General features: G+C 38.1%; 1 protein-coding gene across 1 annotated transcript in view; it reads left to right on the top strand.

Moving 5' to 3' along the window:
* LOC122791686 (xanthine dehydrogenase/oxidase-like) overlaps positions 1-25,093 on the top strand; it is a 1,688,659-nt gene that overhangs the window by 1,108,408 nt on the left and 555,158 nt on the right. The window contains exon 24 of the mRNA XM_044059558.1: positions 9,491-9,578. Within this exon, the coding sequence (XP_043915493.1) occupies positions 9,491-9,578 (88 nt within the window). The remainder of the gene's footprint in view (positions 1-9,490; positions 9,579-25,093) is intronic.

The following is a 25,093-nucleotide window of genomic DNA, read 5'->3' as shown; positions in this document are numbered from 1 at the left end:
GTGATAGAAAAGTGGTAAAATGGGGGCAAGCAGGGGGAAAAACATACTGAAAGGCAGGTAGGGATGTGCAGGACCGGTGTGGGAAAGGACCATAGCTTTCCATTTCTTCTACAGCAACAGCTGTGCATGTTTTAGTGAATTTGGAATTTAAAGCCTCACATCCCAGGGAGAGGGGATGAGGATGACAAAATTGTGTTGATTAAGTCATGAAATGATTGATTGTTGTCCAGTGGACATCGGTGCAAAATGGAGAGCTAAGTATTGGGTGATGTTTTTTTTTTTTTGTGAGACCGACACCCTTTTATTTTTTACGAGAGAGTGGAATGTTGGGGAAGGGATATAGGTATGCGTGGGGAGGTAAGTTGGGTAGGAAAGTTTGCATTTGCAAACAGACAAGACAGCATACAGGGGTGGTGTGTAACACATGGGGGGCTAAACAACTTAGACAGGGAGGGTGTTGTGGAATCAGAGAGCCATGTGGCCTAGACGGCGGCAGTGAGACTGAGCTCCCCACCCATGGGCAGTCAACACTGGGTGCCGAGGCCACCTTTCCCCACCAGGTTCACCAGTCTGTCTTAAATCCAGTGCAGGCATCCTTCATAGCCTCAGTGCATGATCCTGCACACCACCCCTTGGTAGCTCTTGCTGGGTGACAACCCCCCTCCACCCCTGCTCCCAGGGGGGATGGGCTCCATCCTCTGAGGTGGTTCCAACAGTAGGTGTTGCAGGGTGAGCAGAGCGGGCTCCGCCAGGTTGGGTCCCAGATGTGCTAGGACCCGGTGCCATGGCCGGCTGAGGTAGGGTAGACAGTTCAGCTGGAACTGACCTACCCAGTTGAGCTATGGTGTTGAGGTATTTCAAACTGTATAGGTTAGTAATGAACAGAATGTTTAGTCAGTAATAACAGCATGCCAGAAAGTTGCAAATAACCCAGTAACATAAAATTGCATAGCATGTGGAACAGAACCATAAGTGAGATAAATGTCAGGATAGTAATAGCATGCCAGCAACAGTTACGGCATAAGGCCAAAAAAATAGGTAATTCAATAAAGTATGTTAGTATGCAACCATTGTAATACCTAACAGTAATAAAACACAAAGCCCAATATAACAGTTTGAGAACAACATATGGCAATAGTAAACCATACCTGATGTATTACAATAATAATTTATGATGCAGATAAGGGGTGGGGGAGAGAGCAAGGCAGTCCATTACTACTTGTATAGGCTATACTGTTTGCAACAGTACTCTAGTATACTCTAAAGGTCTGCCCTTACTTTCTGTATACAAGTGCTCAATAGCTTCTATAGCACGTACATACTTCTCAAGCTATCCACATGGGACAGTATGGGCCAAGCTGTAACACCTACAGGTACACACCTGCAGGGGACTATTACATGTCAGAGGGACATGTATGACTTCCAATATATACTGTGGACTGATGTAGTGTGACTGTGCTATTGACCTAACAAATGTTGAGGATGGATCTGTGACCGAGGGATTAGGCAACAATGATGACAGTCTGTGACAGCACATCACTTGAGAGACATGTATTGTGCACAGTACAGAGAGTTTATGATGATCATGCCTTCCTTTGGCAGGCATGGGGTTAGACTATCAGCATACCTTTACAGACACACCAGGCATACAGCCATACCAAGATAACACATTATTTCTTTATTAATTATTAGTAGTATTGCGCTTGTTGCCTTTCTTTTCTGACATCTTATCACATTCTTGAGCAATGCTGTTAGCAGTCTATGACATCTGAACACACATTTTATTAACCCATACTAAGGGCTACTGCTGCCATTTACCTGGTGGGGAGAACATCTGTTAAAATTACGTAACTGATTAAATAATATTTAGTAGTGGTTGTCGCTGGATTTGAACTATGATCTGGGTGTTGTAAAATATACAGCACACCTAGCATTTATCAAACTGAACTACTGAGCCAGTATTATGTACTGATTGACTGTTATTTGGCTAAAGCTCAACTGGTAATGAAATATGACCTGGTAATAGAAGTAGAGTGTTATACAAGACTGCAGTAACACTTTTACACACATGCATGAGATTCATGCATGACAGAGATAGTATGTGAACTGTGCATTAATACATGGAATGTAGATGTAGACAATTAACCCCCAGTGAATGGAAATATCTGTGATGTATACAAAACATATAGATGGGCTGGGTTGGCTAGCTGACCAATATACAGGCACAGATGGTATATTTGCAGTCTATAGCTATTACAGTTTCATACTTGCCTGCAGCAGCGTACCTAAAAGCAGGAATGCATATAGCTGAAATGCAATGGTTAAAACAAGACAATCCTGAGATACACAATATACATTGGCATTCCTATTAATGCTTCAGATCTTAGTGCAAAGCAAATATCATAATGCATTATATCTTGTAGTAGAGCTCCACATCTACAGTTTAACAGAAAACTCTTTATTAGCTAATCTTCAGACTCTTAGTGGTATTCTTTGTGGTTTTACTTCACAGCAGATGTTATATTCAATCTCATGACCACCAGCCGAAAATACACACATACTGCACAACACAACTTTATAAGGGGTGACTTCCTGCAGTAATTGCTATATATTCCAGGCTTTATTGAAGAACAATTCATATACTGTGGGTGTTGCACTAAAGCTGTAATTCCACAATTAATGCAGTAGAAACATTTATTGCCTTAACATTATTAATGCAGTAGATATTTTATTTCCTTGACATGTATTAATGCAGTAGATGCTTTATTACCTTGACATTATCAGGTGTCATGCTTTCATCTTTATTAAACTGTACCTGACATTACTCACTTATGTCAGTCCAGTTCTATGGCCACAATCATTGCAGTACAATTACAACTGAATATAGCTAATGGCAGTTATTAATTCTGACTCCTTCTTGCTTATATGCCTATAGATTACAAGAAGCATCTGTACTCACCACATTCATGGCGCAACCTGGCCAGGTGCCCTGCATGGGCCTCTAGATTGTGAGCTCTCTCCTCATCAGTAGGGAGAGAAGCACAGCATTATGCATACCTGTCTATAACACATTCAGAGTAGGTTTTGGTAACACACTGATGACAGTACTTACAAACTTGTGAGGCATTCCCATCTCTTGCATCCTGGACCCAGATGTCCAGAAGTCCCCTCTTCCACCACTTCAGATCATCATAATGATGATGGACTTGCTCACCTGTGCAGGGGATACCAGTTGCACTGGTGACATCATGTGCCAGCCGGTCCCAGGCCTCTGACATACTTCAAACCCTGGTACAGACCCTGCAGCAGCCAGATGTTATGGTCTTTAATGAGGAGTCCAACCATGACCCTGGACTCTAGAACACCTCACTGCTGTGCCCAGAAGCATGCATCCTCTCCAACTCATGCCATAGTGCCTGCCAAGTTCAAACTCCAACAGGTTATGGCTGTATTCCCACCTGTTGCACTTAAATAAGTCTGTTTTCCCACTCTTTACTGCCATTGGGCCTTTTTTAAAATGTGGCACATTGCTTAACACTGCACAAACCTGCTAAGTTTAGCTGAGCAGTGCTTTAACTGGCAATGCTTAGCAGAGCTCAGCAGTGCACAAACCCACTTAGCTGGGCTGAGCACTGCTTAAACGGGGATTGCTTAACAGTGCTTCACACCACTTCACAGCGTGAAAACCAGCTAAGCACTGCTAAAACATTCCAAGTTTAAGCAGTGTTTGGGAAGGCTTAGCTGTGCTTAGCAGGGCTTATCTTGGCACAGCAAAGCAAGATTTAATATGCTGTACTGGCAGCATAAATGACTAATAACATGCCTGTATGCAAGCAAGGGTTTATAAATACTTCTGATACTTTGTATTTGCAACATACATGCTTAAGAACCTGTCTGCGTATTCATACAAATGTCACTCATGGCTTAATAGTATGTCTCATAATTGTGTATTTGCAAAATATATTTAATAAACTGTCTGCATAATCACACATTTAATCGAGAGTTAAAATAAGTCTCATAATGTGTATTTACAGAATAACCTGTCTGTGTATTTTAACCCTGCACCTACTGCACCTGAGGCCAACTAATGATTCAGCTGCCTGCTCATCTGAAATGGTGTTATACTTTAACAAATATCTCTCCAATATGTTTAAGCACCACTGAGCACCAAGTCACAACAGGCAAACCCGCTCAGCTATGCTTAAACTTGCCTTTGTTTTCATAATTAAATGTATCCGGTTTCCATTTTTAGATGTCTGGCATGTGTCCATTGCTAAGCACCGCACCATGCAAACATGAATAAATTATTAAAAAAAAATTAAATATTTGCACTTTTTATTACATTGATGGGGTGTGTTACTCATCTTCGGACACAGTAACACACACTCTACACTGATTCAAAAATTGTGATACACAGCTCTCCCTCAGTAGCGTGCCTTCTTTAGTATGCAAGGCACAGTGCCCAAGGGGTTCTGCATACACAGCTACAGTAACTTCTGTGCAGGCCTTCCACTATACCTACATGGATTTTATTAAATCCCCAGGTATATCTTTACATCTGATTGTTTACATAAATGTATGTGGCATAACTTTTGTCATCAAAGTTGCCTGCTATCATGATCTGTTTTAAAGCTCTGCATTTGCTAATTAAGAACTGATGAACAACTGAATTCAATAACTTTTTAACTACTAATAGAAAAGTAAAAGAGCTGTATGCTACAAATATGACCAATTGTAGATATTTACATGTTAACGCTTATTCATAGTACCTCATTATAATTTTTCTTTAAAAGATTTATGCATGTTTGCATATTAAAATGAAACAACAATTCTTATTTCTGTCTCAACTATTGTATGAATGCCTGAAAAACAACCATGATTACAAAAGTATCAAATATGAATGCTATATTTTTAGCGCACAGTTTATTATTAACTGTTTAAGGTATTAATTTATTTGTGTTTCAGCATGATAGGTAATACAAAAAGATATGAAATCATCTTACAAATTTCCTTGAATTGTGTAACTGATGACACAGATACAGTTCTGTATGGCTTTGTAATATATTTTATTACCATTCTGCCTTGGATGTGATTTTTTTAACTGATGCTAAAACACTAGTAATTTAAAGGTTGAATGCACATTAAAGCAACTACTGTGATAGACCTCGGAGAAAAAATATCACAACAATCAGTAATGAGTCCACCTGAAACTAAACTCTATAAAGAAAAATTGTAAAATCACAAATGTAGTAAAAAAGGAAATTAGTATATTGTGAAAAGAAAAAAAAATGAAAATAAATGCCCAAACTACAGAACAGAAATAAAGTGGACACATACCTTCACAAGATAATCAAATGTTAAATGCAAATGATATAGAGGCTACTTAAATGCACAAATTAATATTTATGCGTAAAACCAGAATACTTAAATCTAAGACAGCTCTAAATGATATATACAAAATCAGTTCAGTTTTGCAAAATACATTTATATTAAGTTTTATGTGTAAATAAGCCAAAAATTGCAAGTGACAGAAAATGGCATACAAATCTTACATGAGCTATTGAATGCTACAGGAAGTTTAAGGCAAAAATGAAAAGCACTGAATGTAAACCATGAAATCGGCATAACAAATATTTTAAAATAACTAACTCATATAACAGATAGCACAAATATATGGGTATACAATGAAATGCCAACTTTAAGGGAATGTTTCCTTTTTCCTTGTTTTTTTTTCCCCCCGGGGGCAAGCATCCCACTACCTAGTGATGTGAGTGGCAAGCCACAACCCTACACTTATATCAATTCCACAGAAACACCAACTCAAAGAAGGGAGAAATCTTCCCTAAACTGTAAACCATTGCAGGCTCACAATTAGAAACCACACCAGCAATGATTTCCTTTGGGAAACATCATTCAATATTACTTCATTTGTATTTTTTTTCGTCCTGTGCGCTATTGACACTCAAGCAATTTCACATCAAGATTGTGTAAGGAATCCCAAATATTTAATACCAATTTCAAGAAATAGCTGCTAGCCAACAAGTAGCAACATCAAAAGAAACAACACGTAAACAAGACAGAAAGTACATCAACTGGTTATTTAACAGCTGCTGGAAGAATATTGAGGTAAAAAATTAATTTACTTTTGACAAATCAAATTCTTCTTACTGATGTGGATATTGTGACACCCTCCTCACTTCCATGCATTGTAGTCCTATATTATGTAGCAAATATTGCTTTCCAATTTACTTCTAAAGCTCTGTATCTGTATGCATATGTATATGATAATATGTATATGATAATATGTATATGCATATATATATCTATATATTTATATCATCTGTATAATCTGCATCATCTGTATTTGTATATTTATGTCTCTATCTGTATAAATATTGAGATTCATATCTGTTTAAATATTTGATATCTGCACACACACACACACACACACACACACACACACACACACACACACACACACACACACACATACACACACACACACACACGCGCACGCGCACACACACACACACGCACATTCACTTATATAATGAATAATTGACATGTGAAATGATCAACACACAAAAGATTGAAAAAAAACCTGCTGACCATTCATTATATTGAAAGCAGAAAATATTGACATATCGACACTCAGTGCATTGAAAAAGGAACACAAATTTTCTATCCAGATGTACTACCAATGACCTGACTACAGGAAGCTCAAATGCTAATAGTTTTATGGGAAGGACTTTTTGCAGATAAGCTGCATGTTAGGGTTGGAACGCATTGCTAAGGTGGCAGTGGGACTTCGACCATTCATTTTTTAGGTTGCCCTTGTTCACTGGGAGTTGAAGCTTTGCAGTTTCTTTATCATTTATGTATTTCAATTTTGTCACAAACACTTGGACTGATGATGACATTTATGCAAATCTTTACAATGGCCGTTATTGTGTTTACTCTTGTGGAGTATGAATGATGATTTACATTTATTTTAAAATGCAGCAGAAGAAGTTAACAGATCATGGTTTCCTCAGTTTCTTACCTCAGTTTAAAAATAGCAGAATACACTGTTTATTTCATGTAATGATGTTTCCTTGAAAGTATAGTTACTATTTTTCTTAAATCAGTCAGATCATATTGCTAGTTCAATATGTTGTCTTTACCTACTTCCAGACAACATGCCAGGTTGCCTGACTTATCAGTATCAAATCTGGCCTATCTGAACATGTAATTAATATCTTTATTCCAATTCTGTTCACAAGTTACATTTTTAAGCCTGGAAGATAGCCGTTGTAATGCTGTTACACAAGGGTGTCCAACAGACCTTAGTAACTATAGACCCCTCAGTTACATTAGCTTATTTTTAAATTTCATTAATCTAGCCATTCAAAATGATGTAACCATGGACCCTAATCAATTCAAGTTGGCCCTCTCTGCACTACCCTACCAATGCATACTAACTTTATCCCATACCCTGCCTCCATCCCAACCCTAACCCTGTACTTTAACTTATAAAAAAAAACTTTCCATAACACTGCCACTGTACAGGACATACTCAGATATTGAAACAAGCACCAAAAAATTTGCAAAACACTAATGCTATCAAATTACTTGACCATTACTCTAACCCTAACCCACCGACACTTGCACAAATGCATTTACCTGTATCTGCATTTTGAACTGTCAGTATTTGGAACTGTAACCATAAATATGGTCTATGTCCATCTCTCTGGCAATCACTGTACCTCCAGACTTTGGGCTGCCAACACCCTCCAAATTAGTTCAGCAGTTTCCTGAATTAACTTGGCTTGGAGTTATAGAGGGAAGCAGTTAGTGGTAACTGGCTGGATTTCTGCTTTTGAGCTATATTTTAGCCCCCTTTTGCATGCTGGATGTTGCAGCTGAGTGGGTGTGGAATGAGCACTGTGAGGTAGAAGCCCCCTGCTTCTGTGGTGAGGTTCTGCTCTGTACCTCTTCCCACCACAGAAATTAATAACACTTGCCATTTGGCTTTCCAGTTTACACTGAAAGCCATGAGACTAGTGTTCTCCCATCTTCCACAATTTCCATCCTTTGTGTTGAGCAGGCATTATCTTGTCAGACCTTCCTACCACTTGTTGGCTTCTCCAGCATTAGGGCCAATAGCTACATATAGGTGTCTGAGTTGAAGTCACTGTTTTACTTATCCGCAGCATGAAGCTGATATCAGAGGTATAGCAAGGGTGGGGTGAAGGGGGCAATGGCCCCTGGTGCAAAGTGTTAGGGGGCACAATTGAAAGATCCTGATCAACCTTAAGTTCAATGCAGACATTTAGAAATGAATGCTGGTATAGTATTTACTATCAGAATTTACTGAAGGTCTTTTACATTATGTGTGTAGCATAAACTGTATTAGCTACGTGTTACAAAAGCAGCAAGCAGCTTGCTACACTTTAAAAAGTACATTGGAACTTTTTTGTTCTTCAAAATTAAGGAGGCTAGATGTGTATTTGGCTTGTGTGGAGCACCAGATTGGATTGTGAGTGGACCTTTATATTTTTTGCTCCTCAAGTCTTTAGAGGAGAATGCTAAATCATTTTTTTTGCTGTTTAACATAAAGCTGAGGGAGTGCCAGAGCAGCTAGCTACATGTCTGCTGATCATATAACTAATTATTTAATTGGATTAATTTAATGCCATAGAATGAGTTTTGAGAAAAAAAAGACTTTTAACTGCTAGACTTGAAGTGGCAATTCCATATCAGATTTTGTCCTTAGAATATTTCAGCTTGAACCTTTCCGTAATGGTGAGATGAAAACCTTTTGAGATGGAAAAATGAACTGTCATCTCCTCTAACTTTTGTAGAATGCTAAAGGTTATATTTTAAAACCTGGTATTCATAATTTTACTTGAAGGTATGATGACTTACTTACTTAAAGACCTTGATTTCTCCATGATCTATTTTACCTTTTTGTTACCTACCATAGTGCCATCTTTTTATATTCAAAGGACAGAGCTAAGACTTGACAGATTGCCCACTTCCACATATTGTTACCTGTTCTTGTATATCTTTTACCTTCCTGATACATATTATATACGATTCATATGGATGCTTTCATTGCTAATCACCTCAATGTCGTATTCAAATAATTATCTGTGGGAGGATTTGTTTTCAGTTGACATACATATATAATTATTTTTACTTAGTTTGTGGGGCTTTTTAAAGTTTGATGGGTGCTTGTAAACAAGTGCTAAGGAATGATAGTTCAGTCATTTAATTTATGAGAACAAATTAAAAGCTCTGATAGCTGTTTTACAGTCTAATTCGGTCAGTAGCAAAGTTTATGCTATACCATGCAAACATGTTGCAATCCAGATGGCTTGTGATTTCCTTTAAATACATTTACTCTGTGTAACCTGAATAGTAGAGTAAACTTTTCGATACTATCATGTCACTAACAGATCAAGACTTGTTTCTTAGTGTCTTAACAGATTACCTGTCTTTTTAACAGAGCTGGCCGTCCAGTACGCTGCATGTATGACCGAGATGAAGATATGCTAATAACGGGTGGACGACACCCATTTCTAGGTCATTATAAGGTAAACACATTGATATTTGGATATCATAAAATGGAACTAAGAGTAAGCTGCATTTCACATTTAAACAGGTTAATACATTCACTAGGTCATGTTTTTTATAAATAGTGTGGACAGGATTCCTCTGTTTCATACTATATGACTTTTGAGGGATTTTTGTTTAAGCTATTTTTATGTCATGCTTAAAAAAACTGCATTTGTTTGTGGATATTCGTAGCACAGATATTCTGTCTTTGAAAATTATATTATTTCATACTAAAGCAAGAAGTTACAGCTACAGTTGATAGCAGATACCTAGATAAGGCCCTAAAGCAATGAAGACAGCAACAAACTGATATTAGCAGGAAATGTGATAAAATGTTAACGTATTATATGCTGCTTGCTGTTGCAATCTCTTGTGCTTTCTGGTTAAAATCATTAATCTGAGAAAAATGACACATTTATAAGTTGCATATATTGGATAATCATTTCTTGGCCTTTTGACAAAGACCAAATGCATTGTTTTTTCATATTTGTCTGACACTAGTGTAAAAGGATTCATTGGTTCATAGGTAGTCACTAAGCAGCAGCCCAGGAGACCATTGAGGAGTCTAGCCCAGTTTTTTTAATTGCTTTTTAACACCACCTGATATTTGACTTGCTCTGAGTCAAAGAGCAGGCAGGTTGAGGTTGACAACTGGAAGCTGTTTATTAACAGCTTATAACCTTAATCCTGTGTGATACCTGCCAGATTTATTCAAGTATTACTTTTTTAAGAGTGTAGATATTCTGTCTTTTGTTATATATTAAAATTCTGCTATGAGTCCAACTTGTTACCATTTTTTGTTTTGGTACGTAGTGGCTTAGTACAGCAGTCATCTAGATTTGTTTCTCATGTACTGTGATTAGGGCTGTTACCAGCTGCTCTTTATGCAGGACACTTCCTATTTGGGCAGTTACAGCCTTCCAAAAATGTCAAAAGTGGCTTTTATGATAAAAAAAACATTTCTTATGCTTTCTCTGGTGTTTGCATAGAGCAGCTATTTTACTTCTGAAATATGAAACAACTTTGTTTTAACTTTGGCACCAAAATGAAGTCCAGTCTTCTACACTGGCAGTGGGTACAGTTTGTCTTGGAAAAACTGCACACTTCCATTAAAGAAAATGTCGTACTTCAGACATCTGAAAAGATGACATCTAAGTGTGATTCCTACCCACGTGGTTGAGGAAATATTCTGTTATGAATGGACACTGATTTTTGCAACATACAGCATATTACCAAACTAGCATTATATAGTAATCAGGAACTGTTATAATTTGGTACAGATGGTGTAAAATTGGAGGGTGCAAATTGTCTCGTATAAAATACTTTCATTAGTATATAGACCTGTAAACAGTTATTCACTGTCCATCCCACTCACCTTAGTCTTCTAACCATCTCTGACCTTACTGTTTATGAACACCCCTCTCTGGAAACATCAGATGTGTAAAATGTACTAGCAAATGTGGGTAACTGACTTTGACGATTATCACGTTTGTTTAAGACGCCAGCTTGCAGGTCATCTTTGGTTGTTTTATCCCACTTCTAGTGCTGCTCAGTTCTTTCACCTATACATATATTTATTGTCCATGTTTGTAGATATTCTTTGACTATTTCCAGGGAGATCTGCCATTATTATCAATAGTTTCTGACCTTTTCCTGATCACTGTATGCAAAAAGCTACATCTCCTAAATGGTCTGACATGTTCACTTGAAATATTCAGGGAACAATAATATACCTTTTTTCAATAAAATGTGCTTATCTCACATGTCTAGCTTCAAAAGGAATGGAGTCTGAATTTTAAGAAAAAAACATTTTACATTGTTTATATACAGTGTGTGTACAGTTAATATAAATCTCATTTTTACATATTTCGTGAAGACCTATTCAAATCCAGATTCAAAGAGATGAACTTCTCAGCACCAGATTCTCTGCCTAAAGCTTGAAAAATCAATTTAGTAGCTTCTAATATTGAATCAGAGGAGTCCCAGTGCTCTGGTACACCCATAATTCTATTTTCTTTATGTTAATTTAAATATATGTTTTTGGTGTTCAGTAACCTCTGCATTGAGTTTAAAATTATCAGCCTTTATTAATTAATTTCTATTTGATAAATCAAAAATTAGCTTTCAGACTGAGATAGAAGCCATTTCAATGCATTATTTCATGTTTTTTTTTCAATTAGAAGTTGTTGAAGCAACTCTTCTGATAGTTTTGTGATTGAACTTTTTTACTTACATTATCAAGTTTCCCCAAAATAGCTTGTGCTTTGCAAGGTACCTCCAAATTGATGTTTGCAATAGTGGAAGCAGAGTCGAAATTGCATTGAAGTCATTTTTTATCAATTTCTGCAGAAAAAGACTCTTCAAAGTTCAATGCTTCTTCAAAAGGATTATTTGCAGAGCTGGCCCTTTTGTCCTGAATTTCTGGTTGCACTTTATATGGTTACTCCAGATAACTGGAAAGTATTAGTTATGTTTGTGAAGATCTTGTTGGCTCCAAATCCATACCTGAAATATACTGGATGATCTTCCCTGGAATAAATTAGGTCTGTCAGTCTTTGGTTCAGAAGATGAATGCCAAAATGATTCAACCATCCCTGATTTCATAATAGCTATTACATTCCTCCTCCAAGACAGATGCTGCTGTTGATTTTATTGAGGATATTTCAACAGAGGTTTCTTCATTTGCTGCAAAATTGGGGGAACAGTAGGGTTGGGAAGTTGGGATTATGTTAAGGTGTTTAGCTCACAGACATAAGGTATATTGTTTGATTCTTAGCTTTGAAATGGAAGTTGGTTTGGTTTAAATTGGCCTACAAGGGCAGGTAGCCTAGTAGCTACATATAAACGTATGAACCTATGAACATGGTCCCAAACTTAGTGCTTTATGTTAATCTTGCAGGGCACTGGTACAAAAAAAAAAATAAAAATAATATTGTTACTGCAGTCCCATTGCAGTAAATTGTAGTTACTTCCTCCTGGCAATCACATGCATGTCATGATGTCTATGTCCCGACAGGCTGTTCCAATATCATAACAATCAACTACTTAATGCAATCATTTGATAATTCAAGTAGAAATTTATGTACACAAAAGTTCCTTGCAGAAATCTGCACCTCATTTGACTGAAATACAAAATCTTGAGATATAAATGCTTGACAGTGAAAATACCTGGGGCTCAGTGCTAACAATTGCTGCATTTGAGCGTAAAAGCACATTTCTTAGGAAAGCAATATATGTACCTGCAGTCTTGCATGGGGCAGTATCCATCATAGCATTATTTAATTATTCTTTGTCTGGAGTCTTACAGCTCTGGAGATTAGTGCAATAAGGGGGTTCTTCAGGAAGTGTGTAATGCATTAGGATATACAATTGTTTGAACTTGGACTGATAATGAGTGAACTTGGACTGATAATGACTAATTTGCAGGAGTACAGGTAGCATAGCTTTTCATAATGGTACTGCAAGTGTGTCTCCCATCCCTGCAAAAACCTGGGATGAGACAAGAGTAATAACATGAGATACTTCAATTGTTAATAGTAGTCAAGCTTAGAATGGTGAGGGAAAAACAAATCCTTTGAAAACTTCAATTATTGCTTTGGAGAAATATTTATTTTTATGTTGATGCTGTAAAATATTAGTACAGAAATATCATGGATATCTTTTAAATTCTCCACTCTCAAGAGACATCATATACCCACCCAAATGGAAATTTAATATAATTCTACACATCAGGTGGTCTCTGAGAATTTCCCAGTAATCAGTATTAATGTAAAACATATTTATACCACATCTTAAGTTACATCTCAGTCAGATATATCTCAGCTTCTCCTTTGACAGTGATCCAGTAAGATTGTCAGACAATTATACTTGAATATTCAAGTAAAAAAAATATGTTTAAATTGCTGTCTTCTTTTTTTTTTTTTTTAGGGTTTATACAAACTCCAAGATTGCACAAGAGCATGGAAGGGAAAATTCTGATTACAGGCTGTTCTGTGATCTCCCACAAACTAATGCCTGCAGAAGTGATCAAATGAATGTTGATCACTTTTGCCAGCTGTAAAAATGTTGATATTATGAACATTTGACATTGGATTATTTGCATATCTATATTTATATGGCTCTACTTCAGTAGATTGAATTGCCGGAATGACAGGATTTAAATTATCTAGACAAGAAGACCAAAACTGCTGTGAGAACAAACATTTAGCATACTGAACTTAGGAAGAACAAAAGGCTATTGCTGATGTCAAACAGCAGTTGAACGTCTGAATGGAGATCATGGAGCATTCAGAAAACACAGCTGTTCTATTAAAAGACATATTTTAACACAGAAATGTTAGTTAAATGGTTCTGTATGGAGATCGCGGCACAGTGAGGATCGGGAAATTTACCCTTTTCCCCACTGTAGTGAGATCTCGAAGTTAATATATATATAATTTGCAGGGTGTGTGGGGGATGCAGGGGGGCTTATCCCCTTTGGAAAAATATTGAAAAATTACATTTCTGTGTTAAAATATGTGATTGAATGGAGAAGCTGTTTTTTGTGATTAGTATTAATGCATTTCATATTTTGGGCTTGAAAACTCTTCTCTTATGCAAAATGGGTTTTAGCTGGATTTTTATCATTCAGTCCAGGGGGTTTATCTGCCCTACATCTAATAATCCATTTTAGCTCACATTCCTGGGTGAAGTTATCAATATCACCCCCTCTACTACTTGGAAATATATCCTGAATAACACAAAACTTAAAGGAATGGGACATTCCTAGAGCCTTACAGTGTTTTGCTAGAGCATTATGCTCCGATCCTATACAAATGTGATAAATATGTTCCCTAACGCGTTGTCTTAGTTGCCTATTAGTTTTTCCAATATAGAACGCGGTGCATTAATACTGTTGTTACTGTTTTATAAGTTTATAAATTAATGTTATGCACTTTGAGGACAAACTGGGATTGTCATTAATTTTATAAAGTTTCATAGATTTGTCTTTTAAAAGTTTTTAAGAATATTTTATTAATTATGACGTGTGTGTAAAATGAGCCTATCAGCTGCTATTACCTGCTATTTAAATCAGTTTTTGATGATTTTAATTAAAGTCTGAAGAAGCCTTCGGGTGAAAGCGCTTACTACTGTATAGCATTTAAATGTTTTTATACTTCACTACTTCGTATTGATTTGTGAGACTACTTGGTGCCTTTCGTTATTGCATGCTAATGCCATTTGGTTCCTGTGCATGCGTTGGAATGTAGACTTGGTTTATTTTATTTTTTGTGCAGCAGGAGCTTTTTTCCATTTGTTGGGCGTACTTTTACTGGTTTGGATACTATTTATTTGGCCTAAAACTAGACCAAATATATTATTTCTACTACAGGTTAATTGAGCAAACATCCAAAGCAAACAAGAGCAAAAAATAAACTGCAATTGTTTTGTGGGGCAGGACAAGCAAACCCTTGCTCTTTGCTGTAGGGGCAAGTCTCCCATCCCCTGGACTTATATATTCCAACTTCATGTTTGAAGAACAGAAACATTTCCAAAAGCATTGGAATTACTGTTGGTGCACAGTTATCATACTTAACCATTAACCAAAGGGTTTTGTCTTTAAATTTTTCATTATATTTGGTAAAGATAGGGACAGTCTTATCAATACAACTATTTAAGTAAAAGCAAAGGCATAGGGAGCAGGCTTAGTAACATGATCCATCAGAGGAGGATTACAACAGAATTGACTTAGATCATCAAGTAACTAGAAGGTTTGCATTTGAGAAGTTCCTAAACACAGATATTTGCAGGGAAAGTACCAACACTGTAAATGAAAAGGTCACTAATTTATGGTCTGATTTAACAAGGCATGAGTAATCAGACTGGGGGTGGATTGTTAAAGATAATTAAGGTTTTATAATGAAGTTCAAGGTGTGAGTTTATCTGCTAGTGGGGGAAATGAGTGAGGTGTAAGGGATTTATAGAGCACAGAGGTCAGCAGATTTTTGTGTGATTGGTGGAAATCTGCTTTTAAAGAGAGTTAATGATAGGAGCCTGTAATAAAATGGCATATTTTATTGGCAAATGTTTGTGGTTTTTAGGGTGGCTTTGTGTGTGTTTGTGTGTGTTTGTGTGTGTGTGTGTGTGTGTGTGTGTGTGTGTGTGTGTGTGTGTGTGTGTGTGTGTGTGTGTGTGTGTGTGTGTGTGTTGTGTGGGTGGGTCTGGTTGTGCATGGGTGTGTTTTGCTCTTTGCCTAGGCTGTTTTTCCTGGATCTGTAAATCAGGTGGACAGTCTTCTGGCTTAATAAGTAGAGATTTAATTCTCTTCCATGTTTTTTAGTGTGTTTCTGGAAATCAGAAGTTACAGCTAGTCAAATTCTCAGGTGCCTGAATTACTTTGGTGGAATTGCTTTTATTAAATATATGTCCCATGGACCTCCTCTATGAGAGGTTTAAGGTATGACACAGTGAAGACTTTAGCATTGCTGGGTCTTTCCTGTAGTTTACTTGTATTTTTAACCCTTTCCAATTCAGTCTGGATGTCATTTGGGATATTTTGCACTCACCTAATGTTATGGACATTGGGCTTGTTTTTAACCTTTGTCTTTTTAAAGTATGGACAATCTAGTTATTGTGTATTAATAACAGAGACACATGGCATGTCTACAGTTAGTGGGGTTTGGCTTTTTGGCCTTAATATATATATATATATATATATATATATATATATATATATATATATATATATATATTTGTTTGTGTCTTTCGGCTTTTTCCAGTTAGTGGTCGCCACAGCGGAACTCCGGTCCGCTAATGATTGTTAGTGGATTTTTACGTACCGGGTTAGCAGCCCTGATGCATGCCCCATTCACATATGCCTCCACACAGAAGACGCTCTAGCTGAGAATTGAACAGGGCAATGTCTTGCTATGAGGCGACAATGCTACCGCAGCACCACCACCGCAATATATATATATATATATATATATATATATATATATATATATATATCTCTATATAAATATAAATATATATAAAAACAAAATTCCAGCGCTCCAAAAATGAAAATATTCTTTATTTTTAATTAACAGACAAAATGTTGAACCTTTCACTTGTCCTCATTAAATGCTGGTTGCTGCGTATGATATATTGCAGTATATTAATGGAGTAAGATTTTGGCCTTTCTCCTCACTATAATGTTGTTATATCTAATTAGCTGTTAGGGTGAAGGTGGGCTTATTTCCTTACACAAAATATGTTTGAATGTGTTTTGTTCTATTTTTATGGTTCTGGTTCTTGATTTTATGGTTTTATTGTTTTGGGTCTTGATCTTATGAAACTAATGATCTGATGTTGTTAGTCTTCATCTTTTCTTGACTTGTGGGTACGGTTCCAATCCTTGGAACCAGTCCAGCCAATATATAGCTCGCGTCAGCCAAAAAAGTCTCTCAAGCTGCTAGTCTACCTACAATACCCCTCTCCACATTACCTCAGATCTCGTTTGCTGCTCTTACAGCTAAGACATATCAGCTGATTCCTCTCTTGTAGCTAAGTAAAACTTTATATTTTACTCCATTTTAGTAAATTTCTGGTTAAGTTCTTTATATTAATCTCTACTAGTTCAGAATTTGCTGTTTTCTGGTATACCCTCGGTGTGAGTGGGTTTTGTTACCCTCCTTTACTGTTGCTAAATTCCCACTACCATCGGTGGTAGTTCATTCTCTCCCTTACCGTTAGGTAATCTTTCTACCATTGCTAGTAGTTTTTCCCTTTTTTCTTGTGGTGTGGCTGGTTGTTTGTCTTTCTTTTCCCTTTCTCTTCTGCCTCTCCTGTTTTATTAGTTAGGGTGATAGCAGATAAACAGAAAGCCCAACTACTGGTTTCAAACAGTGTAAAGAATGCAGCAGAAAAATGCCAAACTCTGATAATCATTAATGTTGTATTTATTGTTTGGGTGTGCCCCACTTGAGTGTTGAATGTACAATCTGCCAGTTTCAGTAACAGAACCCTAATAGAGCAGAAGAATAAGCTTATTCTCAAAGGGCTACTTAAAGTCATTTTCAAAGAAGCCTTGTCCATGGCTGACCAGTCTCCTCTGGCCTCTGGTTCCAAATCTTCCCATTCGTTGCTGACAACTCCCTCGGACTTCAGCAGGTTCCTCTTCGGAACCAAGAACTAAAGTTCCGAAGCTTTCAGAATGGTCTGAATCTTTGGCACTGCTACCCTTACCAGTGCCCTTAATACTGATCATGACGCCTACTCAAATTATGACACCTACTTTGACCACAGTTCTGACACCAGCACTAATTGTCAATGCTGCCATGTCTGCACGGATATCTTCCATGGCTTCACCTATGGTGCCAAAAACTGACAGCTATACTAAACCTAGGACTACTTATTCACCCTCGATTGATCCGTCCTTTGGACAACTCCCTAGCCCCTTCCTGGAGCGGCCCAAATCTCCCTGGATTGTCCAATTGCTCCACCAGAAGTCTCTCAGAAGTTGATATACTAAGGTTGGTGGATCAAATTCTGACAGCCAGGGGTCTTCCCTCATCTTCTCAGCCCCCTCTCCCTTCTGATGCAGGAGGTTTCTCCCCTATGACCTCTTCTTATTCTCCTCCTCAGACCTCTTCACAGGCTCTAGAGCTCTTGACTCCAACTTCACAGGTTCCAATGACTTCGGCACTGACAATCTTTTTGTCTTCGACACCTGGTATGGCTCTGATGCCTTCGGTGCCTTTGCAGATGATGGGTCCCCAAGGCCATGTCTTCCTTATTGGATCTGAGGGGTTTAAGTCAGCTCCTATTTTTCTCTATGGAGCCTGCCTTGACTCTTCAGGCTGCTTCAGCAGAAGACCCATCCTGGGTTCTAGTTTGTGAGTTCTCTCAGAGTGGGGGTTTGACCCCTGTTCCAAGTTTGTCTGTCTTGGTTCTGGGCTCCCATCTCTCCTCAGGGGGTCTTACCTCTCAAGCCATGGAAAGAACCTTGGCTACTGCCTCATCTCAGGTAGGTCCTGGATTACTGGAGTCTCTCCCTTTGACCCCAGATTTACCAGTTCTACCACTAACCTCAATCCCTGGACAGCGAGTTCCAAGGCCGCAAGGCTTACCATACTAAAGGCATACCCTCTTCTGAGTCCTCTTCACATGCTCCCACTGAAGAGCCACCTAGGAAGAGATTGTGTGAGAGGAAACACCTTGATTCTCCTGAAGAATCCATCACAGAGGACATGGATTTCGATAAGGGGTGGATTCCCCATGTGTCCTTCAGAGATATTCTTGAGATCCTAAAACAGAGGGGTGATTGGAAACCCAAAGACCCTTCTTCTGAGGAATCCATGTACTTGCAGGCCTTTGGTACTCTCCTATTTGCTTCCTGTGTGACCCTGCCCACTGACGACCTAATTAAATTGATCACTCAGTGAGCTTGGAAGGCTCCTGACTCTGTCGAACCTATACACCAGAGCCATGATAAAATACTTTCTGCTCCTAAGGACGATCCACATTGGGCAAAGGGCTTAGTAGTTGATGCCATGGTGGTTGTGGCTGACACTAAGAAAGAATTAGCTGATGAAAGTTCTACTGTAAATCCCCCTAATCAAGAGTCCATGGTGATGGATTTGGGAAGCGGGTCTATGCATCATCGACCTTTTCCATCAGGTCCTTGAACTTTTTGGCACACTTTATTAGACTTCAAGGGGATCTGGTCAAGGATCTGTTGGATACCCTAGTGAGAGCAGTGGTTGAGGGAGTCCAAGATAGATTAGCCTCCCAGTTAGCTACCATGGAGTCTATTTCGAATTCGTCCATGAGGCTCATTGCACATGCAGCTGAGGAGGCAACCAGGTCAGCAGGTTCAGGTGTTGCTATTTGACAACATGCTTGGATGCACCTGTGCTAGTTTGCAGAACCATTCAAGTCTTCCTTCATCAATGCTCCCTTTGATGGATCCTCATTGTTTGGGCCCAAAGCAAAGGAAACTCTGTCCAGGTGTGAAAAGGATGGAAAGACTCTATCTGCTGTGGGCATACATTTTTCCACTTCTCAGCAATCCTACTCCAGGAATCAAAGGAGTGGTAAGATATGGTTCAAAAAGTCCCAGAAGCCTTTCCAGGACATACATGGTACAGACTCACCTTGTGGCAGAGTGGGGAGTTACAATGGACGACGCCATCCGAGGGGCAGGGGTGGTCTGCATAATCAGGATTCCAGGGAGTCCTTCTCTGGTCAACACTATCATCGTTCTTGAATGGGGCCCTATTGCTTGCCTCTGGAGGCAGTCGGGCGAGGATTTTCCTTGTACCCAACCGCCTGTTGACGCATAACTACCGATGCCTGGGTGCTAAGGATAATTTCCAGAGGTTATTTAATCCCCTTTATTCTTTACCTGAGAACCCAAGTAAGACTTTCTGACATTCCACCCTGTCAGAGGGATCAAGCAGCTTTAGAAAGAAAAAACTGCTAGAAAAAAGAGTCATTCAGAAAGTCCCACCTGACCAATTACGATCTGGATTTTACTCAAGGTTCTTTTTTGTGCCAAAGAAAACAGGCGACTGGAGACCAATTTGAGATCTCAGCATTCTAAACAAATGTATCCAACAGTCAAAATTCTGGATGGTCATGGTTCAGTCAGTACTTTCCTTCTTAGAGGAAAATGATTGTATGTGGTCTATCGACCTTCAAGACATGTATTACCGCATAAAGGTGGACAAATACTCAAGAAAGTTCCCCCACTTCTGGCTAGGAGCACATCATTACCAGTTCAGACTGCTGCCTTTAGTCTCACCACAGCCCCAGGGTGTTCACCAAATTCATGGCAGTGGTCACAGTTCATTTGAGGTTGCACAGACTCCGAGTATTTCCTTACCTAGATGACTGGCTCCTCACCGCTTCCATCAGGCATCTACTTCTACGAACAATGGATTTCATTCTGGAACTACCTCAAAAGTTGTGCATCATGGTTAATCTTGCAAAGTCTCAACTAACTCCTTCTCAGGATGTGGAGTTCATTGGAGCTCGTCTCAAAACGCTGTCTTGTGTGGCATTGCTTCCCCGCCACATGTTGCAAAAAATGCAATCAGAGGTTCATCCTCTCCTTTGTTTGAACAAGATACCAGCGCACAAAATTCTACAAGCACTGGGCTCCATGGCAGCAGCAATCATGTTAGTTCCACTAGCAAGGTTTTGCATGAGACTTCTTCAATGGCTCCTTGTGATCCAATGGTCATTTCTAAGCCATCCCATGAATCACCTAGTTTTTATATCCAGTGATGCAAAAATGACCTAACCTGGTGAATGCAGTCCAAGGAAATTCTTCTAGGCCATCATTTTGCCCCCCCCTCAGCCCAAGGCCATAGTGACCACAGATGCTTTCCAGATGAGGTGGGGGGGATATATCTCGGGAAGACAGTCCAAGGCACTTGGTCCCCCTCGGAGGCCAATCTACATATCAATGTTCAAGAGTTAAGGGCAGTGCTTTTGGCATTGCAAGCATTTAATTCGGTCTTGCCTCAAGGAACAGTAGCTATTCAATCAGACAACATGTCTGTGGTCTGGTACATCAACAAACAAGGGGGGGACTAAGTCTTACCCGCTGTGTTGAGAAGCCCTTTGAGTGTGGCAATGGGCCATAACTTCCAACCACTTTCTGATAGCAATGCACATCCTGGGGAGTTCAAACCTGATTGTGGACAAATTGAGAAAATGAATCCTCATGCCTCATGAGTGGCCTCTGAACTTCAGAGTAGTGAAGAAGATCCTTCTTCACTTGGGCCAGCCTTGCTGTGACCTGTTTGCTTCAGCCATCAACAAGTGCAGAAGCTGCTTTGTCCTAATTCTCCCTCAGGGGGAGTCCACCAGAGACACTCCTCTTCTCAATTGGCCCCTGGGCCTCCTTTATGCCTTTCCCTCTTGCCTCTAATCCCTCTTTTCCTCAAGAAAACAGCTTGTTTGAGAAGCAAAGTGATCCTCATCCACCATAATGGCCTCTACAGATATGGTTTCCCTTCCTCTGACCTCATCTACTTCACTGTCCATGGATTCTGCATCCAGTTCCAGATGTTCTGTCCCATCCTCAGGGACTAGTGCACTACAATCTACAGACTCTCAAGCTAATGATGGGTTCCTCCAAATTCATTAGTCACCAGGCATAATGGTATTCCATCTCCTCTATGACACATTCTGCTGGCATCCCATAGACCATCCACCAGAAAAACTCTGCCATAGTAAAGGGAAGAGATTTTCTATTTGGGCTTCTGATAATGGTCTGGATCCATTTTCAGCACCAGTAGAAAAAGTTCTGGAATTTCTAACTTCCATTTCTGGTAAAGGTCTTTCTGCCTCCATGGTCAAGGTCATCTTAGCAGCCATTTCAAATTTCCATAATGGTTTTGGAGATCAATCCTTAATTTCCCACAGGCTTTATAAGTTTTTTTCTTAAAGGCAGCATTCATTTAAAGCCCCCCATTCAAGGACCCCCTACCACCACAGGACTTGACTATTGTATTGCAATCTCTTATATTACCTCTGTTTGAACCTGCAGCTACATGTGACTTAAAGTTTCTTTCTTGAAAAACATTGCTGCTTATAGCTGTCACTTCACTTCTGTGAGATGAATCTCCAAATTACATGTTCTATGTTCTAAAGCCCCTTATTTAGTATTCCATAAAGTCAGATTGTCTCGCAGAACAAACCTGTCCTTCCTTCCTAAAATGATCTCAGAGACCAATATCAATCAGTCTATAGACATGCCTGTATTTTTCCCATTTTTTTTTAATAAAGGTGAATACTGCTTGCACCTTCTGGACATGCACAAACAGTTACATTTTTATTTGCACAGAACTAAGCAATTTAGACAGTCAGAACAATTGTTTGTTTCCTTTGCAAGTGCTACCTTGGGCAAATCTTTTAATAAGGTTACTCTGTCTAGATGGTTAAGAGATTGCATTTCTTTTATTTACATGAAAAAAAATCTAAATCTCCCTATGCCGGTGAAGGCACATTCTACCAGATCTATGGCAACTTTGGCTGTTTTTCATTCTAAAGCTTTCTTGTCGGACATCCGCAACATGGACTAACCTACATACCTTTGTTACTCATTACAAATTGGATATAGTCTCCAGGGGGAGAGCCTCTTTTGATTCTATGGTTCTCAGGAATGTTATTCCATAGGGTCACACAGGATCTAAGTTAGCTGGGAACTCTGTCCCACAACTAAGAATAGGTGAAGATTGACAACATCAGATAAAGAAGTTATGCCTTACCATAATTTTCCATCTGTGTTGTCAATCTTCATCTATTCTTGCATCCCTCCTCACCTGCCCCCTCCTTTAGAGTTCTGGTGGAGAGACACTCTGTCCTAGGTTTCTCCATTAAGATGCACCTTGGACCTGGCTTCTGACTTGAGCTAGAGTGTCTTATTCTTCTGTAAATTTGCAAACTTGCTCTGAGGCAATGTGGAGAGGGGCATTGTGGGTAGATTAGCATCTCAAAAGACTTTTTTGGCTGCTGTGAGGAACTATATATCAGCCAGATCAGTTCTGAGGATTGGAACCGTACCCTGGAGTCAAGAATAGATGAAGATCAAAAATACAGATGGAACATTATGGTAAGACATAACTTCTTTTTTTTTTGGCTTGGACAAATGAGTGTTCAATCTTTTCACATGAATATGTATCTATAGGGGTCTACAGTAAAACAGTCAATGACCCACACATCAATGTTCACAAAGTCAACTTTGCAAATGCCGATGCACACTACCACACAGGCACTGAGCAAAAATCTTGGTGTGTGCATAACCAATTTTTAGAAAATAGCCTTAAATGTTGTTTTTTTGTAGGAGAAGCATCCCCTGAACACCCATGTGGAGGGCTGTGCTCCCCATACCCCCTGATAATTATATATGCTAACTATGAGATAGTACAATCTGTCAGGAAAATGGTGTATTTCCCTACCCAGAAAATTCTGAGATCTCGCTTACCTGTTGACCACCTGTATAGTTGACTAAACTGTGTAAGCTAAACAGATTTTGATAAAATCAGTTCTCCCATTTAATACATATAGATATTATAAATACACATCTATATATAGATAGAGAGATAGATAATATTTAGGTCTATGTAAATTGGTGGACTACACATTTCTGTGACATACAATTCAACTAAACATTTTTATATTACACACAAATAGCCAAGAACACATTTTTTGTGAAAATATTTGGTCTAAATGCAACATGTTTGGAAAAAGAACACCAACAACCCACTCATCAGCTAGAAGAATTATAGAATTTGTGAGCTTAGAAAAAAGGCAGCTACAAGTGTTTTTTCCAGGGGACAACCCCCCTACATCACATGTCCCCCAAAATATATCTACCAGTTCTACTGTCACACCAATTCTAAGACAATCGATAACTCTCATAAGCAGGGAATCATAGATCTCAAACTCATATGCATTGCATCAGCATTGATTTACAATGAAAAACAGTGACCTGCATTTTGTGCTGGACAGAGATGTCTCTAGGTTTCCCTGCCTAAGACGTTCCATTAGTTAATATGATGTTCCATACAGCATACCTTCTGTTTGTGTCTGTCAGTATATAGCATCCATAAGTTAAATGTGTTAAGACCAAATAATTTCACATAAATATGTTGTCAATGACTTGTGTTTTAGATCAGAATGTTTAGATGAATTGTGTGCCATACAAATGTGTATTATACCAATTTACATAGCCCTATATATATATATATATATGTATATATATATATATATATATATATATATATATATATATATATATATATATATATATATATATATATATATATATATATATATATATATATATATATATTTATATATATATATATATATATATATATACATATATATATATATATATATATATGTGTGTGTGTGTGAATGTGTGTGTATATGTATATATATATATATATATATATATATATATATATATATATATATATATATATATATATATATATATACATATATATATATATATATAGAGAGAGAGAGAGAGAGAGAGCATATGCTATTGGAATTTTACAATATACTGAAAGGAAAGAATTTATACTGCTTTTAAACCTCTGCTGTGTTTCTGCTGGGATTTTTGTTGACTGTTAAATATAGAAAAAATAATAACTGCAAACTTTAATTGTGATATAAGATTTAAAAATAAAAAATACATCAGATAATAAAGTAATGAATGAAGTAATAAAATGTGGAAGTTTAGAGTTATGTAACTTGAAAGTAACTTGAATAAAAATACACAGAAAAATTAAAAACAGAGATCGATTATTTTTTTATCAAAGACTATGAAGATAATGATATAGGAAATAGTAGAAATTGTTTTTTCTGCTCATTTGACTATATAGATTGCTAGAGATGAAAGTAAGGAATATATTAAAACAGTAAAAGGAATAATTAAAAGAGCTAATGTAAAGGAGTGGAATGAAAAAGGTCAAGAAGTTATAATAGAGCTATGGAAGATCATTTG

The sequence above is a fragment of the Protopterus annectens genome, chromosome 1.part2 (assembly GCF_019279795.1).
Source record: "Protopterus annectens isolate FY-2018-M chromosome 1.part2, PAN1.0, whole genome shotgun sequence".
Classification (NCBI taxonomy): domain Eukaryota; kingdom Metazoa; phylum Chordata; order Ceratodontiformes; family Protopteridae; genus Protopterus; species Protopterus annectens.
The sequence above is the reverse complement of the archived record's forward strand: the minus strand, read 5'-3'. Positions and strand labels throughout refer to the sequence as shown.